General features: G+C 35.8%; 1 protein-coding gene across 1 annotated transcript; it reads left to right on the forward strand.

Moving 5' to 3' along the window:
• The first annotated feature begins 1,020 nt into the window (after positions 1-1,020).
• On the forward strand, positions 1,021-6,717 carry KERA (keratocan). The gene is made up of 2 exons (XM_071549939.1): positions 1,021-1,906; positions 6,545-6,717. The coding sequence occupies exons 1-2, from the start codon at positions 1,021-1,023 to the stop codon at positions 6,715-6,717; spliced, it is 1,059 nt and encodes a 352-aa protein (XP_071406040.1).
• Positions 6,718-13,411: the final 6,694 nt, after the last annotated feature.

Consider the following 13,411-nt stretch of genomic DNA (forward strand, 5'->3'; position numbering starts at 1 on the left):
AATTTTGAACAGCAATTTCACCTCTCAGTCTCTTGCTTCTGCATTGCAAAATGCTTGTAAATCTTCATCAGGCAGCAAGCAAGATAACAGAGTTTGTAAAGCACTGTTTTTATGTTACACAAATATTTACTTTTGGAGTAAATTATCAGCAGTGATTTTGTTCATAATTTAATGGTGGAAGAGGCTAAACAAAGCAAATAATTAGGGAAGTAAAATACAAGATGCTGAGGTAGATATGAAATAATTTGATTAGCATTTACTTTTTGTGGATATAATTTGGTTAGGACTTATCTTTTGTGTTATTTAGATCAGGCATTTGTTTTGTCTGTTTGTTTTAGAGAAGGAAATTTGTAACTTTGGATATGAGAGAGTGAATGAGGCAGGGAATGGACTAGCCAAACATATTCTCTCCAAGCTTTTTAAGAACGTGCCCAACAAACAGCTGTTAAAACACTATTTGATCTTTCGCTTTTCACTGAAGAAAAAAGACTGGAAAATCTGATCCAGATGCCATTATAATTTAAGAGAGAGCAAAAGCATGAAAGAGGGTATGATTAATTTTCAAAGGAGGAACACTGAGTACAATAGTATTTGTATCATTGTGCTAATGGACACCTTTTCTGAGGATTGTTCATTTTAGAATGTAGATTACAGGTCTGTACAGGAAAACTTACACAAATTTGCAAGAAGCATTGATTTAATGGCAGAAAAATGATCCGTGTTTTCAGGTTCTTTGAAATGACACTTGCACGAACATCAGTTAAACTGGTAGCCAGTGTGGCATCTAAGTTGAATCAGGGAAATGTTCATCAGCACAGGGCACTGGATTGTTTATACTTCTTATATTACTGTTCAGTATTTCTTTAACATTCCATGGGTAATACCCTAAAGGACAGAATTTGGCTGTTTATAAAGTAATTACTTTTTTATATGCAAAACTGTTTTATTACTCTAATATGCTGCTAGAAAGTTCTGTTGAGAGACACCTAATTGTTTTTTATTCCTTCCAAGGCAAACACAATGATCCTAAAAGTGTATACAAGCCTTTCTCTCCTATTCTTGGTCAATTCTGTGTGGACTCGAACTGTGAGACAAGTTTATGATGATCTGGATCCTGAGCATTGGTCTCGCTACACTTCAGAGTGTCCACAAGAGTGCTTTTGTCCTCCTAGTTTCCCCAATGCATTATACTGCGATAACAAAGGACTTCAAGAAATACCTGCAATTCCAGCGAGAATTTGGTACCTCTATCTTCAAAACAATCAAATTGAAACACTTTCAGAGAAGCCTTTTGTGAATGCCACTCATCTGAGATGGATAAATCTGAACAAGAATAAGATCACAAACAATGGAATTGAGAGTGGTGTGCTGAGCAAGCTGAAAAGACTGCTTTACTTATTCCTTGAAGACAATGAATTGGAAGAGGTGCCTGCCCCACTACCAGTGGGCCTGGAGCAGCTAAGACTAGCTAGAAACAAAATCTCCAGAATTCCAGAAGGAGTCTTCAGCAACTTGGAAAACCTTACTATGCTAGATCTGCACCAGAACAGTCTGTTGGACAGCGCTCTTCAAAGTGACACCTTCCAAGGACTCAATAATCTTATGCAACTCAACATAGCAAAAAATTCACTCAGGAAAATGCCTTTAAGCATTCCAGCTAACACACTGCAGCTGTTTTTGGACAACAACTCCATTGAAGTTATACCAGAAAACTACTTCAGTGCGATACCCAAAGTGACTTTCCTTAGGCTGAACTACAATAAGTTATCTGATGATGGTATCCCTCCAAATGGGTTTAACGTGTCATCTATTCTAGATCTACAGCTGTCTTACAATCAGCTCACTAAAGTTCCACCAATCAATGCTCACCTTGAGCACCTTCATCTTGATCACAACAAAATCAAAAGTAAGTGTGTATTGTCAGCATAGGACCCTACCAAGATATAATTATTTTAAAGTGTCTACTTAACTACAGAAAATGGTCTTTGAAATAAAGTGATTAAAATAATTTGGTTTGGAAGAGACCTTTAAAGATCATTTAGTCCAACCCTCCTGCAATAAGCAGGAACATCTCCAGATAGATGAGGTTTCTCAGAGCCCCCTCCAATCTAACCTTGATAGTTTCCAGGGATAGGCATTGATGACCGCTCTGGACAATGTTTCAGTGTTTTGCTGACTTTACAGAAGCTTTGTTCTACTAAGATTTATCTCCTCAAATATCTTCCAACATTTTCCACTTTGTGTAAATGAGGCAAGGTTTTGTACCCAAGACCACAGGAGCCTGTTGTCATGTCATAGTTCAATTCCTAGCACTGTTTCCAAATTTATCCAGGTATAGTGGGGATGTCATGGTTAGGGGCATCACATATTTTATATAATGAAATTATCTGCTCAATAATTCTTTTGTTTCATGCCAAAAGCCAAAGCAAAAGTGATGACTTTATATTTATCACTGAATTGAAGGAAGCTAAGTCTATATATTTATCTTCCTGTCATGGTGATTTAGTTGAATACACAGTCCTTTACCACTCATTTTTGACACAGTAGTTCAAAAATATACTTGGCTTTTGCATGAAAAAAGGACCCGTGAAAGGAGGATATCTCTTAATAACTTAGATTCATTCATTGCACTTTACAAAATTAAAGTATGAAATCTTGTAAAGAAAAATATTTTTTTTTATGACTGGGACTTATTTAAGTGGTCTGCAAGAATTCTAAAAGTTAATTAAATAGTTAGGGATTATGAAATATGGTGTTTCTGAACATATTTAACTGCCCTCTGGCTATGAAGTGATTTATTTTAATTGCTTCACTGCAGTGCCTCAGGTGCAGACTTTATCCTGTCACTTTAGGTGGACATTCAATTGAAATCAATGGAATGTAGCCTGTCCAGTTTAAGAAGGGTTTTGTATCTAGGTAGCGTTTAAAGAGCTGCCAAATTATCTTTATTTGAAATCTGACAAAGCTTAAAACCATGAATTTCAACATGTGTAGTATGACCCACTTTCCAAAGATGCATGAGTACCCATGAAGTTAATCACAATATTTTTCCACAAGCCTTATATTCCTAATGTCTTTACCACTTTTCAAAATTTGTCAGCTTAAGCACGAAACTGCTTCTAACTAAAACAACAAAGAAAAAGTTTTAATTCTTAATAACTGCATATAAAGTAGAAGAAAGAAGAAAGAAAGAAAGAGAAAGAAAGAAAGAAAGAAAGAAAGAAAGAAAGAAAGAAAGAAAGAAAGAAAGAAAGAAAGAAAGAAAGAAAGAAAGAAAGAAAGAAAGAAAGAATAAAAAAAAACCCAACAAAACCCAACCTCACAACTTAAATGAAAACTATGTACTATGTAAGATACATTCCACCACATAGCATAATTATTGAAGAGGCAGGGAATAATGACACAGTCTTCATGGGACACTGCTCTAATAGATGATATCCCAAGGGGCATTTAGAATTACAAACAAGGAATGTAATTCCATTGGGCAGGAGTAATAAGACTTGACATTATTTCTGCAGATTGGTTTTTGTCTTCTTAAACCCTGGAAGTTAATAATCAGTCATTACTTTAAGATAACCAATGTAAAGTTTTGAAAGAAAAATAACTGTTAAAGCCTTGATCTGGTTTCTCCACAAAGGGTCCTTCTGAAGGTTTACTTTTATGGGTGCAGTAACACCCCTTTTTGTAATATTAATTCTCTTGCATAACTGCAAGTCACTACTTTATTTTCTCTTGGTGATTCATAGTTATACTGCTGACACTCCAAGAGCTCAGACATCAAAATTTCTATGTAAATACAGTTTGCCTATGTTTTATTGTATTACTGGGTAACATCTGTTCATATAAGTGCAAGACCTTGTCCCCAGAGATCACTCATGAAGATATAAGGCCTTCTTCTGAAGGCCAAGGAAGTCAGTGATAGCCTCATCATCAGCCTCAGTGGAACAAGAGTTTTCCCTGTGGTTCCTTTCCTAAGGATCTCAACACACAGAGAAAAAAAGCACTTAAAAATTGGAAGTAAAATCAACATAAAATCAAAACTAATTATGGCTCTAACATGGCATCACTCTTGTTCCATAGCATTTTAAAACACCCATGCTTACATATTTATGTAGGAGATACACTTGTGAGACTCTGGGGAGATGTTAAATAGCATAAAAGTTTTAAAGGAAACAAGTAAGCATGAAATGATGGTGTAGCAAGGGCTCAAGGCTTAACAGGTGGTATTACAGTGCTATCAAAGAACAGGTAAAAGGGAGTGAATAGTAAGTTCCCCCAGAAGACCAGGAGGCTGGGATAGATACTCTGACCTGATGTTATTCAGTGTGTGGAGAAAAGAAGTCCTTGGGCCCAGTAGTTAAATTATGATTCTAAATTATGAGTTTTCTTCTGAAAAAGAAACAGGATCTTCAGTTCTTCAGCAGATATACAGTATTAGATAATCATGAGAATCTATTATGCAGTTTTCCCTTATAGCAGATCCAGAGTCTCATCTTTAAATACGATGCCACATAACAATACTGGAGTGGATTTAATTGTCTTTAAATTAACTATCCTAGATTTTTTATCTGATTTGGGCTACTCATAGAGACACCTACTCAATTAATGGAAAGAGAGACATGATTGTGAGGGAAACTCCTCCCATTTTAAGGAGCTGCAAATCACCTTTTGGAAACATTCATATCTCTCAGTTTATGAAGAGATTCTAAATTATTCACTTAAGCTGACACTTAACCTCTACATGAATCATTTTTGGTTGGGTAAATTGTACCCATGTAGATGCATAGGCCTGTCCCCCTTGCTTAAACAAAATTCAGTAATATACACATGAAGAGGATTGAAAGAGGAAGAGGGAAAGGCTTTTACTTCTCTGATATTTTGAGTAGGACTTATTGTTTATGGGAAGTGAACAATAAAAACCCAAACCATGTCATACCCACATCATCAAGAAATAAATTTTTCATAGGAGGCCAGTGACTGGATAATTGCTGCCTAGCTTTAAGGCTGGAGTAATTAACCCAGTAAAAATGGCTGTGAGACAGTTTCCAGGTCAGAGAAGACCAAGACGTAGAACACACTTGAAGCCATTGTGTCTTCTGACAGTAGTGTTCACCAGAAAATGTGGATATTTTCAGCTACATAATGTCGATTCACCTGTAAAACTTGTAATAGCTGTTTTCACAATGAAAATTCTCAGGCTTTCTGCTTTGTAGCTTCCCACATAAAAATAATTGTAGCTTGTTTCATCCAAAATATCAAAAGCTTTGCCAATATTAATCAAAATTTCACAAGATAAACAAAAAAGTTTTGATATCACAGATATGACCAAAGTTTCAGGCCTTGGACAACTGAATGTGTTTATCTAGTTTCCATGACAAAGTCCACTTTCAAGATCTATACAGTTGTTCAAAATAGAGTGAAGGGTTTTCTTTTGTAAAAAAAAAATGTAGCTTCTGCTGTGATTTTTAGGTCATAACATTTATCTGATTTGGGGGAGGTATTGTAATCACAATGTGCGTGCATATTATCATTTCTAAATGTAAAGGGTGAAAAATTTTGGTAGAAATCTAGGTTGCTAAAAATATGTTCAAAAAAATCTGTTAATACACATTCTTCATTCACTTTTTTTCAGTTGGTCTGGGGTGAAAAAAATCCTCAAGCAGTCAGACCAATCACTAAATACCACAATTTGGGCAAAGAAATTTGACATCTTTGATAAACAAACACAACTTCAGTATTTTCTAGAGTGAGCCCATTTTGAGGCTGAAATAGGGCAGCAGATAACTGACCACTCAACATCTGAAATAAAAAAATGAAAAGCAGGGAGTAGAGCTAACCTAGAAGAGACTGTAAAAAACCAAGCTATTCAACATTTATGAATATGGATAGTGATTTAAGCCATAGTTTCAAATTTTATCCGAACACAAACAAACTATGTGGAATGTATGCAGAATTTTGAGGATTTGTTGGATTTCAGATTAGGAAGAAAAATATCCCGTTTTAAAAGTTTTATTCCCGCAATTTGAACCAGCTCTACTGAAGAATGTGAGAGAACAGGAAAGTACAGATGCTGAAAGTTACTAACACTATGGAAATGTTTTCTGATTCAATGCGGTAACCATTTTGAATTCAGGATCTTCATTAGGAAATATTATCAGCCTAAAACTGAAATAAGATGTTCCAAACCCCTTAGCATTAATGTTGTCCAGCTCTCTCAGAGTGTAGAGAGCTATTTCTCAAAGCTTACTATGTAGTGGCCTAAATTAATGTCCTCTGTCCAAGGCAAAATTATGCATCTAGTGGCCTTTATTCATAATTGCAACACAGTAAATATGTGATTCACTGATCTAGATTACATTATGTTAAGATGCTTTTTTGCCCCATCAAAAAAGTAGTTAATTGTTGTCATTTTCCAAATTCATAGAAAAAACTGTCTCCCATGCAAATATCATCAGAAATCTCCTTTATTTGTTTCCTAAATGAACTTTATCCTCATAAAAACTTTCCCATAGAAGTTGCCTAACATGTTGATCTCCATTTTCAGGTGTCAATGGTACTCAAATATGCCCAGTCTCAATTGCCCTAGAAGAAGACTATGGTTACTATGGCAACGTCCCTCGCCTCCGATACCTTCGTCTGGACGGAAATGAAATTCAACCTCCAATCCCATTGGACATCATGATATGTTTCCGGCTACTTCAAGCTGTTGTCATATAAAGATATCGTAGTGTCACTCTTGTACTATGAGAGTGCTAAGACATGTTTTGCTGGAATGAAACTTGTTCTAACTCATAAATGAAGAAGTAACAGCTTTTGACTTTAATTTTTTCTTTGCTTTTATCTTTTCTGTGGCTGACAAGGTTGTTCTTCTTTCAGAAGAGATTTTGTATGGACCTGAAACATGTGCCTAACATTTTACCCTAGAATTCCTAACATGAATATATCAAAAATCACCCGTGTAGGATCCCAAATACTCCAAAGAACTTACTACGTGATTCCTGTCAATTGCAACAATGTCTACCCTGTTAACATCACTGCTACAGACAAATTAGATTTCCTTCTTTGTTTATGTAGTAAGTGAATTTGGGTGCACTTGGCCAACTGCATATGCTAGTAAAATCATGAGCTGCATGACTACTAGTTATCAGAACTGTCACTGTCATTTAAGATAGTGACCACTGGTAAACAGCCACTTAACATGTAAATAACCCATCCTTTGAAGACTGATACTTTTAAGACAAAATGTATATGAGACTCAACATCCAAAGCAATATACTGAATATATATTTTTGTAGAGATTCATTCAGTGAATTTCAGAACTGGAATAGACTGATCCAACTTAAATCAGGGAACAGAGAACATGAGATGGAATCCTGTTCTATCAAAGACTCAGTTTTCTGCTGTTTCATTCTTCAGTATTCCATTTCAAGTTTTGACACCATTTCTTTCAGTAACTTTGGGATAGTCATTGAATATTTGGTTCATTTTTGTTTCCATAGAGATACAACAAAGAACAGTTTCATGAACTAGGTACTTCACAAAAATTTTAATGGCTAATTAATGCAATGGTGATAAACAGAAAATTAAGAAATTAAGATATATATCCCTTCCCAACTATTTACTGAACTAGTCAAATATTTGCATAGGTATTGTATCAGTTTAAGCAAACACAATTAATTTAGAGCAGCATTTAGCTATCTGCAAACTCATATACACGCACATAATAACACTGGATTTTAGAGAACTTTATGTATTTGGAACACAGCCCATTAACAATTCATTAACAAGGGAGATATCAGCAGGCAACTTTTTTATGAAATCTTGTTATATTGTTTTTTCTATTTTATAACATTGGGATTTCAATAGATGACTTGAATAGTAAAGTCAACTATTCAGTATGAGAATATGACATCCTTATTTCCTACAGCCAGCATAACAAGCTATCCATCAGTTATATTATTTTAGTCTTCTTGCATTCATAGATGGAAGTAATTAGTTGCTCTTTGATATCTTGCATCTATTGCTAATATTTTAAGACTGGCCTCAATAGCAAGCATTTAAAGACTATGCATGTGGTAAAACTTTTACTTTGAAGATAAGGTATTTTCTTAAAAGTAGATTTTTTAAAGTGTTGAGAACTGAGATCTCTAACATTCAATCTCTTTTTATGTGAAAATCAGGTCTTATTCTGCTCCAGAGCACTTGTGAAAATAATGTAGTATAGAAATCTAACATATAAATAAGCCATTCAGAAATCCTATCATAAAAACATTTATTTTTTCTGTTCTTTTATTTGAATGTTGAGAAACTCCTACCCTTCTAGCAAAATACTTTCTGTACCCCCGTGTTCATCCAATATGAAAAAATACAGATTTTTAAAAGTCTCTACATTATGTATGCATGTCTAGCTATGTTCTTTACTCAATAATAGCATAGTAATTTATTTTTTGAAAAAAAAATTGTGTGACAATACTACTAATTAAATTATAACAATAATTATGTTCTTGTACTTGGAACTCAATTTCTACTTTAAACAAAGAACAAATTCATGTACTCCGTAGTAAATATTTACAGCATATATGCATATTATTAACATCATTTACAATTCTGATCATACAGCACAACATCATGAAGGTCCGGTAAAAAATTATGACTGTGTTTAGGTACCCTTAAAGATACACATTAACCATTCCCCAGAGAGATGTCAAGCTTACATATGAGAAGGGTTGATATGCAAAATCATAAAGGGACACTAAAGCATCAGGGTAGTCCATTTTCTGGAGAGGGGAATTACGCAATTAAATCAGGACCACATGATCTGATGAAACAATTTTAACAGTTATCTTAACCAGCTGGCCTGCCATTCTCCCAATACAGTGTAGTGGGAAAATCCTTATAAATTAGTTCTCCAAAGATCAGTACTATCTTAGAACATATGCAGTTAGATACTAAGGTTTGTCTCTGTCAAAACCCAGTTAATCTGAATGAAGAGAAAAAAATCATTATTTATCCTTAGACAGACTTCTATTGGCCTGAAGAGCTGGTGCTAAGTGTTGTGTTCTACACCTTTGATGCAACCACTGACTCCACATCTGGGAACTATGTAATAAAAAGAAAATCCTAAATATCCTTACTTAGGCTAATTTGTCCCATCTTGACTTTCCCAGAAACAGCACTATGAAGTAGAATACTAAAGAGTTCTGTTGCTGCTGTGACCTTCACAAAGTAAATCAACTCTAACTGGGGGTTGAGCTGCTTTACTGAATGCACATGTCCATTTGCCACAGTCTTAATATTCTTAAACATCCTGGCAAAGTTGGTGAAATTTCCCTTCAGAGTACAATAATAGGCCTAAACTGCATTATCATATGGAACTAAACAATCTAGGCTTTCAGCCACTATACACTCATTAAGTGTGCTAGAAGTCTATAAAGGAACATATAAAACAGTGTCTTTTATTCATTGTAGAGTGTTGTCAATACAATGTAAAAAGCATCACTTTCCTTGAAAGTCTGATGCCAATTCTTCCTAATCCAAGATTGCTCTAAGACTCCCCACTGGTATTTCTTGGTTTAGAAGAAAATGTGGTCTGTTCCACTGAAAGGATGGAGGAATACACCTCTCAGCTGTCCTGTCTGAACCCTCAGCTGTCATCATGAAAAAGCCATTTGTTACGCTTATTTGCCAGAAATGTTGCAAATAGTTTTGAATAGAATACCATGTACAGAATAAAAGACATTTAAAAGTATGAGAAGCTGAGAACAAAGCAGCACACTGCAGTCATGGTCAATCACTAGCCAAACCTCAAACAGAACTTCATATTACATAAGAGTTAATTTTGAAATTAAGTTTGTTAACACAGATGTGCTATTACCTCAGTGCAAGGTACACACTTGCTCTCTGATGAAAAGCATAAAACCAAAGGAAGAGACTCAAGAACTGAAAAACACTCACACATTTATGACATGTCTGCCAGCATGACTAGAGGCTGGATGCTGGATCTAACAAAAGGCTGTGGGGTTTTATAACACAGCTAGCTCTGCAGGAAGAAAAGTCCTGAACAGATGCTGCCAGCATAGTTAAAAATTCAGCCATATGCTTGAATGTTCCTGCTTCATACTCTTTGGTACTTTCTGTTTCTTTCTTAATACTCCAGTTTGCTACCACTTTCTTCAATATTTTTAAGGAAAAACGTCACCATGCCAATTGTCTGTAGACACCAGTGACTGCAGCAGCCTGTATGACACTTGAAGGAAGAAACAAACATTAAGATGTAAAAATTTGGAAGACAAGCAGAAAACCAATTTGCATGTTTGCAATTACTAACTCCAGCATTTACCCTCTATAAATGAAGGCATTTTCAGTCACCCTCATTGAACTCAAATGGTTTTCAAATGTCTGCTAAAAGTACTTGATGTCATTTTTCAAGCGTAGGAAAACTATTTGCAGATATAGTGCAATTGTTTTCATTACCTACCTGGAATCAGATTACCGTAATATTTACATTTTTGTGTTGATTTTTAAACAGCTAATATCCCTCTTTTGCTACGTGTGGCTGAGAATGCTTGGAATTGTTGAAGTCAGCAAGTTAACATCCTTGTCTTGACTGAAAGTCTCCTCTATAATTGCATTTTTTACCCAGAATTGCTTACCTTTTTAAACATGAAAAAAGCTCTTAAAGGGTACCACTGTGTAGTGATACTCAGGAATAGTAGTAACCAGTTCAGGTCAAGTGTATGAAACAATATCCATCATTTGCATCATGTTCTGCCCTAGCTAACTGACTATCTTAGTTCTGAGTCCTGTGCCAGCTGTATCAGTGCTAGTCCAAATACATGTGTATTGTAATGAATTAGAAACCTTTCCCAATACAGTTGTTACATTCCCTGCACTGTTGCCAAAAGCCTGAATATTCTTCTTACTGTTTTTGTCTTGGTTTCTGTAGCATTGGAATGAGTCCAGAGGAGTTGGAGTGACTCACCTATGAAGACAGGCTGAGAGAGTTAGAGTCATTCAGAATGCAGAAGAGAAGGCTTCAGAGAAATTATGGATGCTCCATTCCTGGAAGTGCACAAGGCCAGGTTCCATGAGGATCTGAGCAACCCGTTCTAGTAGAAAGTTACTTGCCCATGGCAAGGCACTTAAAACTAGAAGATCTTTAAAGTCCCTTCCAATCTAAACCACTCTATGATTCTGCATCCATTTGATCAACCTATCTGCCTGATACCTTGATTTAGTTTTGCTTCTTCCATGTTTATCAGCTTATGCATGTTAATGCATGTGGTGCTAATGTCTGTTCTGATGTCATCCCTTTCCTTGGAGTTCAGTTGCATCTGGATTTGTCTGGGGGAAGTGTTGCCCTGACTGTCACATACCTACCACAGCAGAACACCATGCCCACCTCCTCCCATGCTCAGACCCAGGTTGATGCTGAAAATCTCTTCTCCAAGGCTTTCTCTCCCCAACCCCAGTCTTTTTTTGTGAAAATTGGCAAAGAAACTGGAACCACATCTTCCACAAGAAAAAGCTTTTCCTAATTAGGGACTGGGGCAATGAAAGTGACATGTGGATTCAGCAACTCCCAGTAAAGCTAAGCTTTTTCAATAGATCATTTATTCACTAAAATTGTCTATCACTATTTTTATTAAATATTAGTGAATTCAGAAAAAATACAAGTAATTGCATCCACAGGAAAGAAAAGAAAAAAAAATAAGACAGTGCTCATGTTTCTTATTTAATATTCTTGTTACTAAGATGTCCTTGTAGCATGATATACCCTTCACCAGGTAGTGAAACGCTGGAATTTGTCTGAAATCCTTTTCCTACTACCAGGAAGCCTATTCCAAGGAGGGTAATCTCCTTGTAATGCTTTACTTTGTAACAGTACTTGAAATAATCGCTGATTCTCTACCCTGGCAGTGAGGATAGGCTTCATGGTATTATAGGATCTAGGTCCAAATCCTTGTCTGAATCAGAAGCAGATTGAATTGGAGCGTAGAATTTTTTTTTCTCTGAGGAGGTTGTTTTGAGCACCAGACTGGAGGTTCACTCTATTTTGTGAATCCTAAGATTTGGTTTTTTTATTGACTGGAACTGTTTCCAAAGAAAAAGACTGATGACAACAGGTAACACTGTTCTCAACAATGCTTAGCAGCAAAATAAGTGAGTTATACAGAAAATGTCTTCTCTGAGAAAGCTGCCAGGCACAGGGCCTCCAAACTCCCTGCCTCTGTATTACTGGCCAAATGCAGACAAGAAAGCTGTGTGTGAAGACTTTCTCTGAAGGTCATGGTGGTTTGGATCTTTTAAAATTTAGTAATTTATGTGTTTGTTTTGATTTGATGCAAGTTATTTAACATTCAATTTAAAATAAAACATATAAATGTGATATGAGGTTTATTTTCCATTTCAATATGTAGAAGAGGATTAAAATAATTGGTTCTTTCTCAAATAAATCTAAATATTTTTATATTGTTCTGACCACCAAATAAACAAGCAAGTAGAAAAGTCAGTTTTCTATTCTCATGCCAAGATTTCCATGCTTTCCTTTTTTTGTTCCATTGTTCTTTGTTTACATCTTCATTCTGTCAGGGATCAGTGTAGCAGACTTATCAGGTATTGAAGAACATTAAGAATCATTTCAGCTGCAGTATTATCCATGCTTCCCCTTCTCCTCAAAGCATTAATAAAAATTGTGCCTGTATTTTCCCACTTTAGTAAGCTCTGCTTACAGGCCTCCTTTTTCATGATGTTTCAACCACAGTTGTGGTCAATGCTTGGTGCAAGATCTTTGTACAGGAAAAAAAGGTGCTCCCAGGAATTCAAAGATTTCTGTCTTGCCTGCTTTCCCCATATTTAGAATTAATGCAATAGGGCTCAACAACTACAAGATGTCTATTATATCACAAACATGCAGAGCAGAAAAGTATTCAGTGCAAGACAGATGAAGATGTAGGCAAACTGTCAGACTTAAAAGTATGTGCAACTGCTTGTATAGGTGAGAAACATAGAGAGAGACAATTAGCTCTGACTGGCCAAGGATCAACAATGTTGGGAAATACCACCATTTCTTAAAATTTATTTCAAGCCTAAAGGATCCTAACACTGACTGAAAACACCTAATGTATTCTTCTTGACACATTAGTCCTGTGCTGCTTTTGGCTTGGGTGGAGTTAATCCTCTTCACAGTAGCTTCTATAGGCTGTGTTTTGGATTTTTGTTGGAAACAGAGTCGATAATATAGAGATGTTTTTTTATTGTTGAGCAGTGTTTACACAGCCTCACAGACTTTTCCACTTCTCACCCCACCCTACTAGTGAGACGGCTGTGAATGCACAAGGAGCTGGGAGGTGATACAGCCAGAACAGCCGACTTCACTGGTCAAAGGGATATTCTATACCATATGAAATCA

This window comes from Pithys albifrons, chromosome 3 (assembly GCF_047495875.1).
Source record: "Pithys albifrons albifrons isolate INPA30051 chromosome 3, PitAlb_v1, whole genome shotgun sequence".
Lineage (NCBI taxonomy): Eukaryota > Metazoa > Chordata > Aves > Passeriformes > Thamnophilidae > Pithys > Pithys albifrons.